The sequence below is a fragment of the Pundamilia nyererei genome, unplaced genomic scaffold (genome assembly GCF_000239375.1).
Source record: "Pundamilia nyererei isolate P.nyererei 1_Seehausen unplaced genomic scaffold, PunNye1.0 scaffold00323, whole genome shotgun sequence".
NCBI lineage: Eukaryota > Metazoa > Chordata > Actinopteri > Cichliformes > Cichlidae > Pundamilia > Pundamilia nyererei.
In genome coordinates this window covers 434,955-452,676 of record NW_005187724.1, presented here as the reverse complement: position 1 = coordinate 452,676, position 17,722 = coordinate 434,955, and the positions used below count along the sequence as shown (strand labels likewise).

General features: G+C 42.0%; 1 protein-coding gene across 2 annotated transcripts in view; it reads right to left on the bottom strand.

Annotated features, from left to right (window-relative positions):
• dpf1 (double PHD fingers 1) overlaps window positions 1–17,722 on the bottom strand; it is a 47,911-nt gene that overhangs the window by 24,593 nt on the left and 5,596 nt on the right. For both annotated transcript variants that reach the window (XM_005751719.1, XM_013915556.1), the window contains exons 2-8: window positions 10,840–10,869; window positions 10,146–10,306; window positions 6,538–6,645; window positions 5,931–6,058; window positions 4,534–4,623; window positions 3,615–3,693; window positions 3,381–3,512 (exon numbers count right to left, since the gene is read on the bottom strand). In XM_005751719.1, coding sequence (XP_005751776.1) covers window positions 3,381–3,512; window positions 3,615–3,693; window positions 4,534–4,623; window positions 5,931–6,058; window positions 6,538–6,645; window positions 10,146–10,306; window positions 10,840–10,869 — 728 coding nt within the window. The remainder of the gene's footprint in view (window positions 1–3,380; window positions 3,513–3,614; window positions 3,694–4,533; window positions 4,624–5,930; window positions 6,059–6,537; window positions 6,646–10,145; window positions 10,307–10,839; window positions 10,870–17,722) is intronic.

The following is a 17,722-nucleotide window of genomic DNA, read 5'->3' as shown; positions in this document are numbered from 1 at the left end:
ATTGAACTAAAATGAATTAAATATTTGCATTTCAAGTTCTTTTAACTGTGTTGTGTTTACGCGGGTTTAGTCACTTTATATTTCCTTTCTTAAACCCTGACATTTTAACAGCATTTGGCCACACTTGTGCTTTAAGCTTAATTGTAACATCATCATGGAAAGGCGCTGCTAATGCGGTTGTAATGTTTGTTAAGCGCACCACCTTAAACGTTTGTGTTACTATACACACACCATACAAACAGAAAATGGGAATGCATACATCCATTGCAAAATTTTGAATACTAATGTTAAAAAGAATAATTTGGAAGATGCCAGTGCAGCTACCCATATTTTTTCATTTTGTTTTTATTGTTATTACTTCCTTTTTGTTCAGTCAGAACTACAAATATGAATGTTGTGAGATTGGGAAAAAAATCACTATATACACTAGAGTTCATATTTTGGAGCTAATGAATGTCACAAAACACTAGTTAATGGTTTAGATACTTTAGTCAGTCTGAAAAAACATTTCATCTGTAACCCAGCATAGCTGTCGACATTCTCTTCAAGAAGAGCTGAAGGCATTAGCGAGCGCTATCATCATTACTACCTCATGATATTATGGACCACTGCATTAAGAGATTCTCATTAGGCCCTTGATAGCTGCAGCCATATTGCATCCTGTAAAAAAAAATGTACATACACTAGAAGTTGATGTCTAAAGAGTGTGATGGAAATGTTCCTTACTGTAGTATGACTTGTAAACTAGCACTTCTTTAAAATTGATCAGCGCCAGTTAAAAGCTCATTAACAACTGATATGCATTCACAGCAAAGGCTGAGGTATACAATTAAGTAAAATAGATGATGGTTGGGTAGAAGAACCTTTACAGTCTGGGTAATTTCATTTCTCTAACTTTCAGTATCCTGGTCAGATCTCCCAATGCCCCTTAGAAATGGATGCATGACTTAGACCTTTTTTGACTAAGTACTAATTTTTAGTTGGTGAATTTAATTAGATGAATTGCACCTTTAACTCTTGAAATCATAAAGAGAGATGGCATGGTGTAAGTCTATCACAAGTGTAAAGTTCTTTTTTTAATGTTGTCAGAAACACACAAAACCGTCTCTATGTGATAACATATCTAATTTGTCTTGATCTCACAATAAATGTGTTAAATGTGCTGTCATTATTACCATCTGGTCCCATTCTTCCCAATAAATCTTACACTGTTGAAAAGTCTGATTATTTCCACTTAAATAGTGCCATGTTTGTGAGGACAATTTGTGGGTTGAGCAGCAGAGTTGAGTATGTGAGTTGCTCTAATGAAAAAGTTATGCTATGTTCAGTCTGTTCTGGATTGTCTGGGTAAAGAGCTGTCGGCCAAATCATCCTCCACACCTTGACTGTAAATCTGTAGAAGACTGCGGTTCCTAAATGTGGACAGGATGAGGAAACACAGTCTTCTTGGGACACCCACTCCACAGCCTATATCTGATATCAACTGTTATATGGAACTAGTGCTCGCTCCAAATAATGCTGCATCTTGGTTTTACAGAGCATCATCTTAAAGTTGCTCTATGCCACAGGCCCTATTCAGATCAGTCAAACTTGGCATGCTTGGAGCAGACACCAGCTGACCACTATCAGGCAGCAATCAGGCTCCTAATTGTCACCATCTTGGGTACCAGGAGTTCAAAACAAGAGTCAATAGGAGATAACTCATCTGAATTTCAGGATTGGGACCACACCTTCATACCCTTCCGGTTCTCTATATATTACGCCACCCTCCCTCCTCTTTTTCAGTTCATTCACTACTCATTAGTACATGCGGATCTACCCAGCCTGGGAGCCACCGCCACTGAAGCCTTCCTCTACCCACAGCCTCAATTCATGTTCAAGCCATCTGCCACTAACTACTAGAAATGCTGTCAAACCTAAAATGAGGATGTGGTCCCAGCTAGTGAATAGCAGAAGCTGTTTGACGTTGACAGAGAAGACCTGGCAAGTTGGCAACTCTGCTGCTCAACCCGCAAATTAATTTTCAAATCCAGCACCATGTAAGGGGAAATACACAGGCTTTCCAACAGTATAAGATTCATTGCATCGATTAGACAAGCATTGTTACAACAACAAAAGGATCGACCGAAAACAAATGTCCTCACTTTTTGTGCTAAGATTAGTCACGGTAAACACCCAGGCTCACAGTTATTCATAAAATCACAACTGCAAATAGTGATTGAGAATTTACGAACAATGTTTTGAACTTTACCGAAGAGATCAACAGTTCACACGTCATGACCCATCCTTTCTATGTGTTGGAAATAATTAATAATTATGTTGAAAAATGAACATTGTCTCAGGTGCACGTATTGATCCTGCTGCTGCAGGAAACCCTACAAAGCTGCAGGAGTAAATAAAACATGTAAAAGCAACAACTTCAGCTCCTGCTAAAGTTTGTCAAACCCAGATTTGTGGCAGGAACCTTACAGCGACTGGTCTGTGTGTGCACGTTCTGAAAGCAGGTAGCAGGGCAGGCACAAATCACAGGCACACAATCAACATATACAAAAATGTATCTGTTGTTTTGCTTAAATTAAACACTGTGGTTGTGCTTTATTTCAAATAGACATTCATCATTGCGACTGACATGACTGATGATCATGTGCTTGTTTTGGTGTTCCCTCAACCCGCCCTATGAATAGCAAGTATGCTACATTATAATGATGCATTTGTACATTCAGAAATAGCTATCTTGTCACTTCTGAAAAGTTTCTATACAGTATTGATACAGTGGTAATAGTAGAAGTTTGAATGAGGTCTGACAGTGACATTAGCTCAGGGCTACAGCAGCCGAATCCCTGAAAGGTTAAACATTGCAAGAAAAGAAAAAGAGCAAAATTACCCTAGGGCTAACTTTGCCTCAGGGCAGTCATGCTAATATTGAAGTGCCATGTGCCACGTTCTGTAGACTTGAAGTTAACAGAGAACAAAAGTGTGACAATCTGCGTCCATCAGACTCAAACTAGTGCAAACTTTCAGTCCCAATGCAGGGTGTAGTGTGTCCTATAATGCACGTTTAACCCCTTTTTCTTCTACTAAGGAAGCTCACATTGTTTGACCGCGGTTGAAAAAGGTTCTAAAATGTGAATAAGAGAGAGCTGAAAACTCAGCTTAAATCTTATTATAAAATGCACACAAGTGCACACTGGACTTGGCTTTGTCAGCACTGTACCCATCCCTAATGCCACTGGGGTAACTTCAAGGCAATCAGCTGTGATTATGAAGGATGGTTGGTATGACCCTGAAAATGTTTTATACTTAGTCTGTTTTGAATACAAATATTCTGAAAACTCTCCACAACAACCTGCAAATGGACAGACAGATAAGTGCAGACTCACGCTTGTGGTTGTTCTTGCGTTGGAAGGGTAGCGTGTGTCGCTCTGAGTCTTCTTCACCCTCCTCATCTGCCAGGTGTGTGTGAGTGTAGTGGTAACTCAGCCCTGGGCGGTTCTTATAGCGCTTCCCGCAGACTGGAACACACACGCAGTGTATAATATTAGATTTATCTACGTTTGCAAGAAGAAACGAGAAAGGAGAAACTTAAATGAATCCATAGAAAATGTGACGCTCACTGTCACAGACATAAGGCTTGTCTCTGTCTTCAATGGCAGGCAGCTCTTGTCTCTTTCTCATGCCCCCAACACCATAGGCCTGCAGAGAGCACACACACACACAGACACACACACACACTTGTAAAAATACATGTAATATAATCATAAAAGTTTGAACTTCCACGCTTATTATGTACTAAGTTTTGTACACTCATACACAATAAAGACAGCATAGCAGCACACTCCTCACTCACTGTTTCACAACACACACACACACACACACACACACGTTTGCATTCTAATCATCTGCTCTCAGTGTAAAGCTCCACTTCCAGCAGGAGGGGGCTGATGACACCTAGCAGGGGAGCAACAGTTCCAATTAGCAACCCTGGTGTATGTGTAAGCGTGTGTGTGTGTGTGTGTGTGTGTGTGTGTGTGTGTGTGTGTGTGTGTGTGAGAGAGAGAGAGAGAGAGAGAGTTTGTGTGTGGTGACTTTCAGAATGCATTGCTAACACTTGATTATCTTCCCATAGGATCCCCAAAAAGAGTGTGGGGGAAAAAAAGACCTGTCTGATCTAATCAAAGATGTTATAAAAGAGGTCTTCCCAGCATGATTTTAATCACTGTATCTGTTTGCATTTATTTGCAATAACTTCTAGTTTTGTGTAATGACACTTCACTTCAAAGTCTGGTACACAGAAAAAGCACGAAAAGATTTCTAACTTATATTTTACATTTATGTGAAGTTTCCAGTAATCATTCCTTATACACTGTCACGTCTCCAGCACTGCGTGCCTTTATGTCTTACAGACAGGACACAGATTTGGAGCTGATAACTCTGAGCTCAGACTAGGTCATTTGTTTTTTCCTGATTCTGCTCTTCCACATTAACAAGTAAGTAATTTCTGTGGAAAAGACTGAAATGTCCCTGTTTCCTTACTCGTGCTTTGGTACGGTTCTTGCGCTTCGGAACATCTTCATCCATGTCATCCGCCTCCAGCTCATGAGGGAAATCCCCAACAAGCAGCTTCTGTTGGTGAGATATAGAAACAGAAAGGGAGAGATGGACTGTCATACAGGTTAGTTTCCTTTCCTTTTATCGCTTAAGTCATTTATTTTTCCTTTTACCCTGCATGAGCCCGTATGTTTAAATTAAATTGCGCACTTTCCTGCTGTTTTTAACTTGTTCGGATGATCCCAGCATGAAAGCACTATTAACACTGAACATAACCAATACTTTCACCGTTTTGCTGCAATAAAATATGACAACATTTGAATCACAATTTTCTCAATTAAACAGGTAGATCATGAAAATCTAATAAAACTGGGCAAATCATGGGATGAGGGGGGCATGACAGAATGAGTAAAGGCAGGCAGAAGTGTCAGACATACTCTTCCTTTTGGGTCAGCCAACAAAAACATACTTCCACTTCCTATATTAAAACTTGATAGCTTGTTTTACCGAACTCCATTGTGTCCTAAATCCCCCAAAAAGGTTCACTTGAGTATGCATTACAGCCTATTCATTAGAAACTTCATAGGCTGTGCAGAGTCCGTTGTGATGAATAAACTGAAGACTATGCGTAAAATCAGTGGAGTGCCCCTCTTGGATGAGAGGCTTTTAGCGTTCTATTAGCAAGAGCTTTAGTAGGACTAAACATCTATTTTAACAAAGACACCAGCTTTGTTCAAATATATTCATGTGTGGAATATCACAGACACTGAGCTCAAATATTGTAGTAAGAAAAGTGTAAAAAGCTGATAGTTGAGTGTTTGATGGGACACACGGTATAACGCCTGCCTGCTGAAGAGCAGGAGTTGGGGGAAGCCCCGGATTAGACGCCCTAAACACGACTCCAGCTCTCAAAGGGCCACTGTGAGCGCTATTCACTCAACTGCTGATTGATTAGCTGTCCGTGAGAGTTCAACAGCGGCAGCCTCGAGCTGGTGAAATACTCCAGACAGATGAGCATTAAGTTTTTGCACATAAGTTATGTTTCCTTTTAATGTAAAGAAGATAAAAAGAAAACAATTTTCAAAGTCTGTGAAACAACTGAGCGGGATCCCCGTAAAACAACAAGCCACAAGTGCAGTGATGGGAAACACGCACACGCTGTCAGGAGCCGCAGGAGCCCATGTCACCGCCAAAACGCACACTCCAAGAGAGAGAGAGAGAGACGCGCACACACAAAAAGGCATAGACAGACAAAGAAACGCAAACACAGATGGATAAAAAAAGACAGACAGTCTGACATGAGAAGAAAACAACAAGACGTGGAGAGCAACAAAGAACTACAGAGAGAGAAACGACTGAGGAAAGAGGAAGCAGCGTCTCACCTGACACTCGCTCATGGGCTCTTCTTCCTTGGTTTCTACCTTCTTGTCCAGGGTTTCCCCAGCAAGCAGCGACTCCAGCACGGGACCGTCTGGGATCCCCCCCTCCTTCTTTAAAGATGCCTCGTAGTCTGTGAAACGAGACGATTACAATCAGAAAGCAGCAGAGAGCACGACTTCACGCTGGCGTGCACAGCCGAGCTGACAGAGCCCCGAGGACACGACATTTGGCTTGTTCATGAAACTGCAGTGACTTTTAGCATCTCTACGGCACAGAGGCTGAAATGATCATGGCCATTTTAGCGTCATATGATTGTATAACACTTGTGGAAAATTGCTGTTTTTAAATTTTCTCAAAGCATTAACCAATTGCTGTAAAATGTTGGTAAAATAAGAAAATAAGAAAAGTTACTTAAGCATGAGGTTAAAGTTTTCTACAAATATGATCACTCCACTGAAGTTAGTTATACAATAACATCCATAAAGTTTTCAAAGAAAAGAGATATTCTGTGTGACTCTGAATTTATAAGCAATGTCTACCACACCTAACATAGTTGAGATATTCTGCAGTTTCTTTCAAGTGTTTCTGTTCATCCCATTTCCTACTCACCTATCTTGAACTCGATCGGTACAAGCCGCGGGTCCTCCAAGATGTTTAGCCGTCTCTTCTTGCGCCAGCAGCGAGCGGGGTATGTGTACAACTGGCCCGGAGCGTGACCTGAAATACAGAGGAACACACATACTGGCATGATTGATACATTAATTAGTACATGAAGGAAAGTGGGTTATTAAATAATCATAATTCTGGCATGTCAAAGTCTGATGTGCTGGAATAAATTACCAAGTAACTAATTTTGGTGTTTTACATCATTAACTAGACAGCCCACATCCAGAGACTGTGAGCGACTCTAGACACAGTGGTGCTAAACGCTAACACATTTTATATTTTACAACATTTCGCAGTTATTTATTCAGGTTTGTTATTTTAGTTTATCTCGAGAGCTCGTGTGCAGAGCAGTGCCCCGACACAGATGGTGTTACAGAAAAGGTAGCATTGCATAAGAACTAAACATTTATTCTTATTCTTCTGCTTTAAATAGTAGTGAAATAGGCATTACACCCTTTAAGTAAAAGTCTTCATCCTTAAATAACAGTGTAAAAGTTTTACTTAAAGTATTAATTATGCAGTATTCTGTGTATTCTGTGTATATAATATTTATATTACAGCTAATTACTTATATACTGCTGTGTCACTTTATCTATAATACATTTATTGGAAGATTTATTTTTATATTCGGCAAAATAAGACCTAAAATAAATTGTACGAGTTGCAACTTGCAAATACATAGTGAAGTAGAAGGAGAAAACAGTATAACAAATAAATAAAGAGCAAATACACTATATAACATAACTGTACTTCAGTACATTCATTACTGGTACTATCATTACTGGGTGTTGTGAGCCTTTAGCCCAAGTGGCCTTGTTGAGGAAACTCTAGAGGGACCACTGGCCATTGGTGTTACCTACTGTTACCATCTTGTGACCACCAGTGACCCCTGTGAATGTACCCCTGCATTTATGTGTCAACCTGATCTCGTAGTAATTCATCCAAAAGTTGGTGTTCTTGGGAAACTGCTCTGAAACTGTTTTGAAGAGGGCTAGAGCAGCTCATCTCATGAGGTGGAGTAGGTCATCTAGTAATCCAAAGGTTAATGGTTCAATCCCTGGCTGCTCCAGTATAGTATACAGACAGATACTGAACCCAAGTTGCTTTCTGATGCATTCACCAGAGTGTGAATGTGAGACAGAAAGCACTTAGGCAAAAAAACATTTAAAAAAGTGCTTCTGTGACTGGGTGTGAATGGGTGCTTATAAAAAATGATAAATGTACATGTGATATAACAAAAATATAATACAACAAAAGACCCTCAGCTAACTAACCTGGCCATGTCTTCAGAGCGGACAGGATAAAATCAGGAGAGGCCATAACTAGTGAAAGTGATGTACTTAGAGTGGAAACTTGCAAATGGTCAAATTAAAACTGAAAATAAAAAAAATCTCCTGTTTTCTTTTATGACCCAAGTTGTGCTTTCAGTAGTTAGATTACTTTTGACTGTTTTGTGTGTTTTTAAAGATGACATGAAACACTAATTTACACCATGGAGCCCTGCTCTCAAAAACCGACATAGATGTAACTCTGTCTGTGAAGCTGGATTTAAGAAATAGGTGCTTAAAGTTTTAAAAACATGTTTAGCGCCATCTTCTGTCAGTACGGAACGTGACGTCATGTGGTTGGTTGATGATAATAGACTTATATTAGCTTATGTTAGCTAGCTCAGTGTTTCCCAACCACTGTGCGCATAGGAGTGCCGTGAGAAATGATCAGGTGTCCCGTGGAAGAATATCTGGTTTCACCTGATTGGTACTCTAAGCGACCAGCGTAACGGGCAAAACAATTACTACATTCTCTTCCACTAGAGGGCAGTACAACTTCTTGCTCCAATTAAACGGGTTGCCAACTGCCAATTAAACAGAAGAAGATGAAGAAGAAATTACATTGTCATGCGACAATGCAGGGTGTAACAGCAATAGATAAATATTTGAAAAGCAAAAGTAGTCAATCTGACCTGGGTCCTGGAGAAAAGTCCAACCCAGAGGAAGGTCCTAGCATGAGTAGTAGTCAGAAGAAAGCAAAAATGGTATATGGGGAAATGGCAAATGGCCTGTATTTGTATAGCGCTTTACTAGTCCCTAAGGACCCCAAAGCGCTTTACATATCCAGTCATCCACTCATTGACACACACAGGTGATGGCAAGCTACATTGTAGCCACAGCCACCCGGCGAGGCTGCCGGACACTGGCGCCACCGGGCCCTCTGACCACCACCAGTAGGCAACGGGTGAAGTGTCTTGCCCAAGGACACAATGACCGAGACTGTCCAAGCCGGGGCTCGAACCGGCAACCTTCCGATTACAAGGTGAACTCCCAACTCTTGAGCCACGATCGCCCCCTCCACCAAACTATAGCCGCTATAGCTGGTGCATGTTTTTTGTCAATATGTTTTTTGTGAAATTTTTTGTTTGGTGGTGTGCTGTGTGCTATGTGCCATGGCTCCAAAAGGTTGGGAAACACTGCTCTAATGTAAGGCTATTAACCACAACCAACCAACCACATGATGTCAGAAGATGGTGCTAAACATTTTTTTAAAACCTTAAGCACTTGTTTTTTTAAATCCAGCTTCACGGAGTTATATCTACAGTATATCAGTTTTGAGGAGGGCTCAGTGGTGTAAATTAGCCTTTATATGTTTAGTGTTTCATGTTGTCTTTAACTACTTGAACTACCACTAAACTACAAAAATGTAGCTTATTTAACTGTCATTCACCACTCTACAGCCCTGATGCCAGCTAATGTGGCCACAAATGTTGGTATGGGTATGTGACACTACAGGAAAAATCATATTGTGTCCTCTGTGCACCATTGGAAGCTATAATAGTAGTTATTGGATCTCAGTGTGACGAAACCACTCCAAAGAAAAGTGTGATGGTGCTGTGTTGGGTTAATGTGCATGTGTAAAATATCCAATGAACAATGAAGTTTTGTTTGGTGGTTTTAGAAAATGTGGCAATTTTGTTCAAAGTTAACATAAAGTAGTGAAATTAAACAAAGAAAAACAACTTTAAATCTACAAACACGAAATAAAAATTAAAAATTCTTTTAAAAATTCAATAAGTGAGTTCAATTCTAATTTGGGTTACATTGAAAATAAAGTTTTATCTGAAAGTGACTCACTCAGAAAGCAAAAAATAAATAAATAAATTGTACAAACCAAAATGGTTAATGCATCAGGCATTACACAAAACTACACGCACATAAGTGTGTTGTCTCTGGAATAGCTGGTGCCAGCGGCGTAACATCGCCTACAGGGCTGTCTGATTCAGTGCCAAAACACACTGATGTTACAGAGAAGGAAAAAGCAATGAGGAAACACCCGTTGGGGGAAAAAAGGTGAGGTGTGAGAGGTAGGAGGCATGAAAAGGAAAGACAGAAAGAAGCAGAGCAGAGGATGGAAGGAAGGAAGAAGCGTGATGAGCGACTGGAGAGAACAGTTCGTGTAGCACAACAGCTGGCATACACACACACCAACATAGGAGAAGAAGAGGAAGAACACTCTGATGGGTAAAAACACTAAAAAAACACACACACACATACACAAACCTGGTCCACGGTGGTTCTTCTCCATCCAGATGTAGCAGTTGCTCTGGGCCACCCCGGTCTGGGAGTCCAGGAAAGGGAGCCGCATGGAGCGCTCTGCACACAGACGGGCATTGTAGCTGCGACAGTGTTCGATGGCCTCCTTATAAAACTCCTCTCCAAGACTGAGTCAGAGCAAAGGGGAAGAACAAGGATGGAGGTTATAGGGAGGGGTTAAAGGTGAAGGACAAGAGGAGGTCCAGTGTGGCGTGTGAGTCGAAAGAGGAAGGCTTTAAGTAGAACAAGGAGCAACGTGAAGCTTGCACACAGCCAAACCATCAAAAGGGGCAGTGGGTGAACAGTCATGGACAGCTACAGTCTGTGTGTGTGTGTGTGTGTGTGTGTGTGTGTGTGTGTGTGTGTGTGTGTGTGTGTGTGTGTGTAGGAGTGGAGATGCACAGTCCTAATAACCTGGGTCACGGCAGACAAGCTGGCGACCACTCACTGTTAACACCACACACCCATACACACAGACACACACATCCTGTACAGTAAGAGAGTATATAACACTTTATTCTCACTGCAAGAACAATGTATGCACAGTATTTCCCCACCTGTACAAGTGTGAGTTTTATTAACATGCAGTGGGATATTCTTCCCTTTGTCCCTCCCTCCACTCAACCTCACCACCCCACCCCTCTCCCACACCCCTTCGTACCTGTTCTTGATGACTGCACCTCCAGATTGCCTGCAGGGAGAAGAAGAAGAAGAAGAAGAAGAAGAAGAAGGAGAAAAAAGTGAGTAGATGTGCGGTGAGTCATTCCTCCACCCCACCCTAATTTGCCCCCCCGTTCGTTTGGCTTCTCATTCTTTCACAACTCGTTTCCCTCGCTCTGTCTCTCTCGCTCTCTCACTTGTTTCCAAGACTGTTTTTCTTTTCTTTCTTTTTTTTACTTGCGTGTTTAACTTTCCCACTCCCCCTGTTCTCCTGCTGTTCTTTTTTTCTCCTCCCTTTGTGTTTTATATTTTCATCTTTCTTTGCACTTCTCTCTCTCCTCTTTTTGTCTCTCTCTTGTTAATCACTCCTCTCTAGCGTCTTCCTGCTGAGCACAGACATCAAGGTCACTCTACTATACAGACGATAGATACACGACACACAAAACTGCGCGAGCGCGCGCACACGCATGCACTCATCGAGGGCCAACAGCGAGCTCACAAAGACAGTGCAGGGTAGTGGCTGGTAGCGATTTCTTGACTTTTTTTTTTCTTGTTTCTGTCCAACCACTGAAGGGGCGTGGCCTATTAACTGAACGATTAGATGTAGATTTGTGTGTTATTCGGTTGTATCTCCACAATGCAGTTTTCCTCCACCGATTTAGCATTGCCTTCTTTTACCACTGCCAGACTCATAAAGGCTTTTTAAAAAGAAAAATCATCAGAATGCATGGAGCAGAGCCAGAAATACTCTTTTTTTAAATTCCACATGTAATTCTGTCTTGTCACAACCTGGCACACACATTTTCCACAATGCAATTTGACCTTCGGCAGCTCACTTCAGACATTGTTATGCTAGTAATGGCTAATGCAGCCTTGAGGGTCTAGCCTGAAGTGGAGAGGAGGACCAGACCACAAGGAATAGTAAGTTCATTTCAACACCCACAACGGGTTTTTTTCACTTTCAGGTTTCTTTTAGTCTGCAGCCCCACCTGATGCTGACTCAAAGGAGTTGAGGGACTTGAGTCCCTTTGGAGATGCATAAGACTTTAAACGCCACACACACACATATTCCGCAAACACCTGTCAACAGACTTTGGTGTGTAAAGCTGATGAAGCTTCACTTTAAACAGGCAACACGCACCTTTCAACAATTCACTAAATTAAACAATGTCCTTCAGAAGAACTCACACAAACGTTTATGGAAATTTTGCAGCGTGGCATAAAAGGTCCACTTTTATCCTCTTTTTTTCCCCTTACTTTTAAGAGGTTGAAGAACCCCTCTCATCACTGGTTATAACAGCAAACACAAGGTGAAGCTCGGGGAACAATGATGCCCATGAAAAATATTATGTCGACTATGTTTTAGATGTGGAAAAATTGTGTTAAAGTTTGATATTTTGATAATCATCCATCCGGCTCAGCCTGCCCTATATTTGGACTTTGTTTGACATTTATCACAGCAGCCACATTATTTGAGGCTGGGACCTAAATAGAGCAGAAGCATTAGCTAATGGCATTAGCATCACCTATATTTACCTCCTGTTTATGTCAAAATCAATGCTTTAATAAAGGAGTATGTCTCATTACTTCCCCCTCTCATCCCACAGAAAATACTGTGGTCACTAGGGTGTGTCTGATAGCCCTGCATTGGTGTTGTTCCTGGATCATCATAATTGATCTTGGTCCAGGGTCACGTAGGCATACCACAACTTTAACTGCATGGAAGGTTGTGGCATGGATAGATGTGTAGATAAAAGGAGTTTCCGGTTAAAAATCTAAATCATTATATACCAGGTAGTCCGACTTCAGTGACCCTGCAAACGCCACTGCTGTTTAGTTTTCTGTCTTCATTTATGTTGGAAGTGGTAGCAGAGCTGTACGTTTTAATTAGTTTCAAAAATCTCTCAGTCAGAACATGGTATGAAATGTTTAGGTGTAAACTAGCGAGCTAACTTCCTGTTAACTTCTAACTCTGTTAAATTTAATAAATCCTGTTTTCATGGATGTAAAACTTAATTGTTACACCCGATAAAGCAGCAACGCTGATGACTTAATTAAAGATGAAAGAATTTAGACCGTTTTTAACTCTTGGTGTTGTTTGACTTTGGGACCTGACGCCGACGGAGTTTTGGACTCAGATTACTCCGCGAAGCTCCTCACTACGGCAGCCGTAATGCTCTGACAATCCATCAAGCAGTGCAGCTTACCAAAGTTGTACTAAAACCTTTTTTAACAGATTTCTGCAGCCAAAATCGGTTCGAGGTCAGTAAGCACAACCAGAATTCATACATAAGGCACACTCTCGATTTTTGAGAAAATTAAAGGATTTTAAGTGCGCCTTATAGTGTGGAAAATGCGTTATACAGAAGAAAAGAATATATCGTGATATATATCATTACCGCACATGCTTCAAATTATATCGCGATATAAATTTTAGGCCATATCACCAAGCCCTACTGTTAAATCATTTTAACAAACCTACTAACTGGCAGATAAAAAGTAAACCAGCTCACGGGAATAAAAAACTCACCAGCCTGGCTCATTAATAAAAAGCTGGATTAACGTCACACTACGCTACAGCTCAATATGGACGCACAAACAGAGCATATTACCCCAATCAACACAGAATGAAAGCAGAATTAGGTCTGAAAGACGAGGGAAAACCTCTTGTGACAATGTCAAGTAGAATCAGCTGTCCTGTTTGGAAATAAGAACAAACTCAGCACTGCCATCGGACCCAGCAGATGCTTGTGATGACTGACAGCTTGTGTACTGAATCTTCAAAACCTCCTAAACCAGCTCTGCAACCATTCGGGCCAACGTATGACATTTAAAGGATGCGACTGGGGCATCAATGCTGCGCTCATGTCTGTTTGCATGTCTTTGGAAAGGAGCTGCTGCTCCCCTTCTGCTGAGGAGAATACACTCCTTTCAGCTCTGTCCCTTCAGGCGGCCATGCATATCTGACCATCAAAGTATTTCACGGCCGTGTAAAAGGTGCGTCAGCAGAACTTTTCCTCACCTTATTTTACTTTTTTTCTTTTAGAGCTGTGCCCATGCTCCTCCCTGCAGTTTACAATAAACAACTGGAAAAGAAAAAAATGAATTGCACTAGAGGCCTGTCCAGAAAATAACAGGTTAGATCCACAGAGCCACTCAGACACCACTCACTCATTAGGAGGTGCTACGGATAAAAGCAATACCTAAATGCCTGAATTTTAAATGGGCCGGGAGAAGCTTGGCCAAAATAGAGAAATCCATTCCCTCAGAGACAAATATCCAGTACCTGCTGTTTGTATAAATAGTCATGAGGACGGAGAATAAACACTCACACTTGATGAGAGGCGCTCAAACGGGCGCATACGTTCACAGGCCTAGAAAGCCTTACACGGTGCTGTTTAAAATATTAACAAGAACATGGTGAATAAAAGACCCGGACTTCAAGGCTGTGCTAGTGACCAAACTGAAATACCAGAGAGACTGGGAGAGAGCGGAAAAAGAAAAATGTTAAATGTAAAACAGCTCCCCACATTCCTCCCCCTCCATTTTTCAAAACCTGCTCCCTTCGATCTCTCCATCACCTCCATCCCTCTCTCTCCTCTGCTGCCTTTAGAGGCGCCAGAATAAGTCGGTCCCTCCTCGATAATAAGTTGACAGCTGTAGAAAATGGCTTCTTTCAATTTGGGCGCTTGCAATCTCATTATATTGTGATAGGAGAGCCGCATGACTGTTTGCCAGTTTGAAGGCTCGTACAGCAGTAGAGCTGTACGAGGAGGAAGATACCCGCAGAGAAAGCTGGGAGACGCCACTTGAAGAAAGAGAGGACGCAGGGTGAGATGGGCTGAGGAGAGAGCAAGAGGCAGAAGAAAGTGACATCCGGGAAGAGATGGGGAATGAAAGTTTGGGAGAAAAAGAGCAGATCCCCACAGTAGCAGAGCGGGGGCAGGGGATGTGTGGAAAGCTTATTTCGGACACTTTTTTTTTTTTTTGAGCTCTCACAAACATTTCTCTGGAGAGTAAAACCCCCAATTCAGCTGCAAATAGCAACGAGCGTTGGTCCGACATTCAACATCGATTTGAAAAGTAATAATCGCTGGTTCTTAGATTTGATTCAGAAATCACATTGAGTGGGTGGCAACAGCAGGAAAAAGTGTGATCACCAAATATTGCCTTAAATTCTGTCTGCCTTTGTGCTGGCCAGCTTGCTAAAAAGAATATTAAATCTGAATAGCAGTGAAATTGAAAAAGAAAAAAAGAGAAGCTGTTCTCAATTCACCAGAGGACACCCTGTGCTCCCTTGTGGATCTGCAGGTGCGACACAGTCGCCGCTTTAAAAGCCGCTCATGACAGACGCAACTGTTTGTTGTATTAAGTTGTAGCCAGGTGATTGTCAGCTTATCTTAGACTGAAAACAAGTAGCATGGCTCCATTGTAAAGGTATCAAGAGGGAAGGAGACATTTCCCAAAATGCTGAACTAGTTTTTTTAAAACGTCAATAAGGAAGAAAGCAGACCAGGGTGTTGCCTTTTAGTTTGTGGCCATATATTCTGGACAAACCACATTTAAATGGGCCATAGCTAAAAATTGTGAAACCATTACCCCTCTTTAGTGTCATCTGTCCACCGCCTTGTCCCTGACCACCTCCTCCAGCTCTACTCAGCCGAGACACAAGCCTCTGTCCCTGCTGGACATGCCAGAAACACCTCAAATAGGAGCTGTCCAGGAGGCATGCAAGTCAAATACCACAAGTGGCTCTTTTCGATGCGGAGGCACGGCAGTTCAATTCTGAGCCACTCAGCACTGAAATCAGAGATAGGATCATTGCTGAGGGAAACAGAGAGCCCCAAAACCTCTTGGAGGAAGCTCATTTCCTCTGCTCGGATCTGCGATCTCGTCCCAGAGTAATGTATTATTTGTTCTTAAATTATTTTATCATTTCATGATTTAACTGAACAAAAACAGACCATAAACGTTCCAAGATATCTTAAATAAAAATTAAGTGCAATTTCAACTCTGCGTCTATAGTATTCCACATTCCTTGTGTTTGCTGTCACTACATGTCTTCATATGTAGAATTCCTGTAACTGAAAAACAATATTATTTTTATGTTTTTATCATTCAAGCAACTTCTAGAAATACTTTTAACATTGTCCTTTGCATTTTTGCTCCTGTGCAGTAAGGCTGGCCCCACCACACCAGACAAGTGGCAGGTATGACTTGGCTGCACATTTCACACTTTGCAAAGCCATGCAGTGGGACAAATGTGACCCTTTGGCAGGCCAGATCTGGGCCCCTCTCCCTATGTTTGACACCCCTGCTCCACACAGATGTTTAGCACAGACAGGGAAACATCTGCACCTCTCTGGCTTGTGGCCACTGTGGTCCTATACCAGCCAAGCAGTTGGTGAAAACACAGACCACAGGGGAACACACAGAGAAACCAAACTGCCTATCATCAAACCACACAGCCGATTAAGAAAAGCCGAAACCTGATTCCACATCAGTGAACGCACACACACACACACACACAGACACACACACACAGACACATGAAGACAGGGGTTATGTGCCTCAATCAGCATGAAAACTAATTTTACAATTCCAATCGTTTTCATCTGTGATATTTTTCAACATGTATTTCTATTTCAGGTTTATTTTAGCTATATTTTACACTAATGGATGCAAACAGACTCGCAAGAGCAGGGAGAAATAGTAGCCGCTTTAGTAATGAACTGGCATGGAGCCAGCTCTCCAACAAACTGGAGCTGACTACCAAAAATGTCCATGCAGACATGACAGAAATGACAATCAAGCAGATCCGCACTATGCAAGGGCACAAAAACTGGAAAGGACACCTGTGCAAGGGTGCCTGCACACAGAAATACTTAAAGTAACACCACCAATGGCGCTATATGCATTTGTATGGGTAATATTTAGCCACAAAAACAAAGAGGAGGCATGCAGACGGAGGAGATGCTTGCATGCACAGGCAGTAATAATATGAACCTTTAGCCACACATACAAACACAGGCTCGAGATTAGATAAGAAAAGAGAATGAGAGTGCCTGGAGCATGCAGACTGTGTGTTTGTGAATGTGTGTGTGTATATGTGTGTATGAATCCTAAGCCCACACTGAGCTGTCTGCCTCAGCCTGCACTAAGCAAACAGCAGGGAGGGAGAGGCCTCCATGAAAACACTGAAGTAACTGGTATCACTGGGAGCACGCACACAAATAAACAGACTGGTGCAGCTGACAGGCAGTAGATACAGAAGCATCCTTAAAAAAAGCACAGCCACCCCACCAGGACCACCCTGGGTAAGCCATTGTCTGACTCTCTCCGTGATCCCTCAAGTCCCATCCAGCAGAAGTCCACTTCAGCGCACACTGAGCCTCGGCCCAGGGTTGCACTGGCGCTCAAACGCACGTAGACTGCCGCCAGCATTTTTCTATTATGGTGCAATTAACCACACCAATTAGCTGGTTCCCCAACCGATAGGGAAACAGAGGGCTCCCCCTAGAGGTGAAGTCATATTATTGGGTGGGGAAAATATGAGGGAATCAGAAATTACAAGAAACGTCCATTCCAACAAAGGATTTCATTTCAGTGGTGGTTTCCAACTGGGTGGAATTAGGTAATTAAACTGTAAGGAAATGAAGTAGTTCACTTGTAAATGGCTTTTTGAGGACTGAGGGCAGATTGTGTTCTGCACTTAAGATTTGTTAGCAAATGCTGCCGACAGCGTGGCTGGTAGCTGTGTGCACGTCTCGGTTGAGTTTGGAGCCTGTAGAAACACTTGTGCCTACATACTCAAGCCTGTACACCTGTCCACACACCTGTCCTATCCACCATTGTCCATCTGTACCCACACACACACACACACA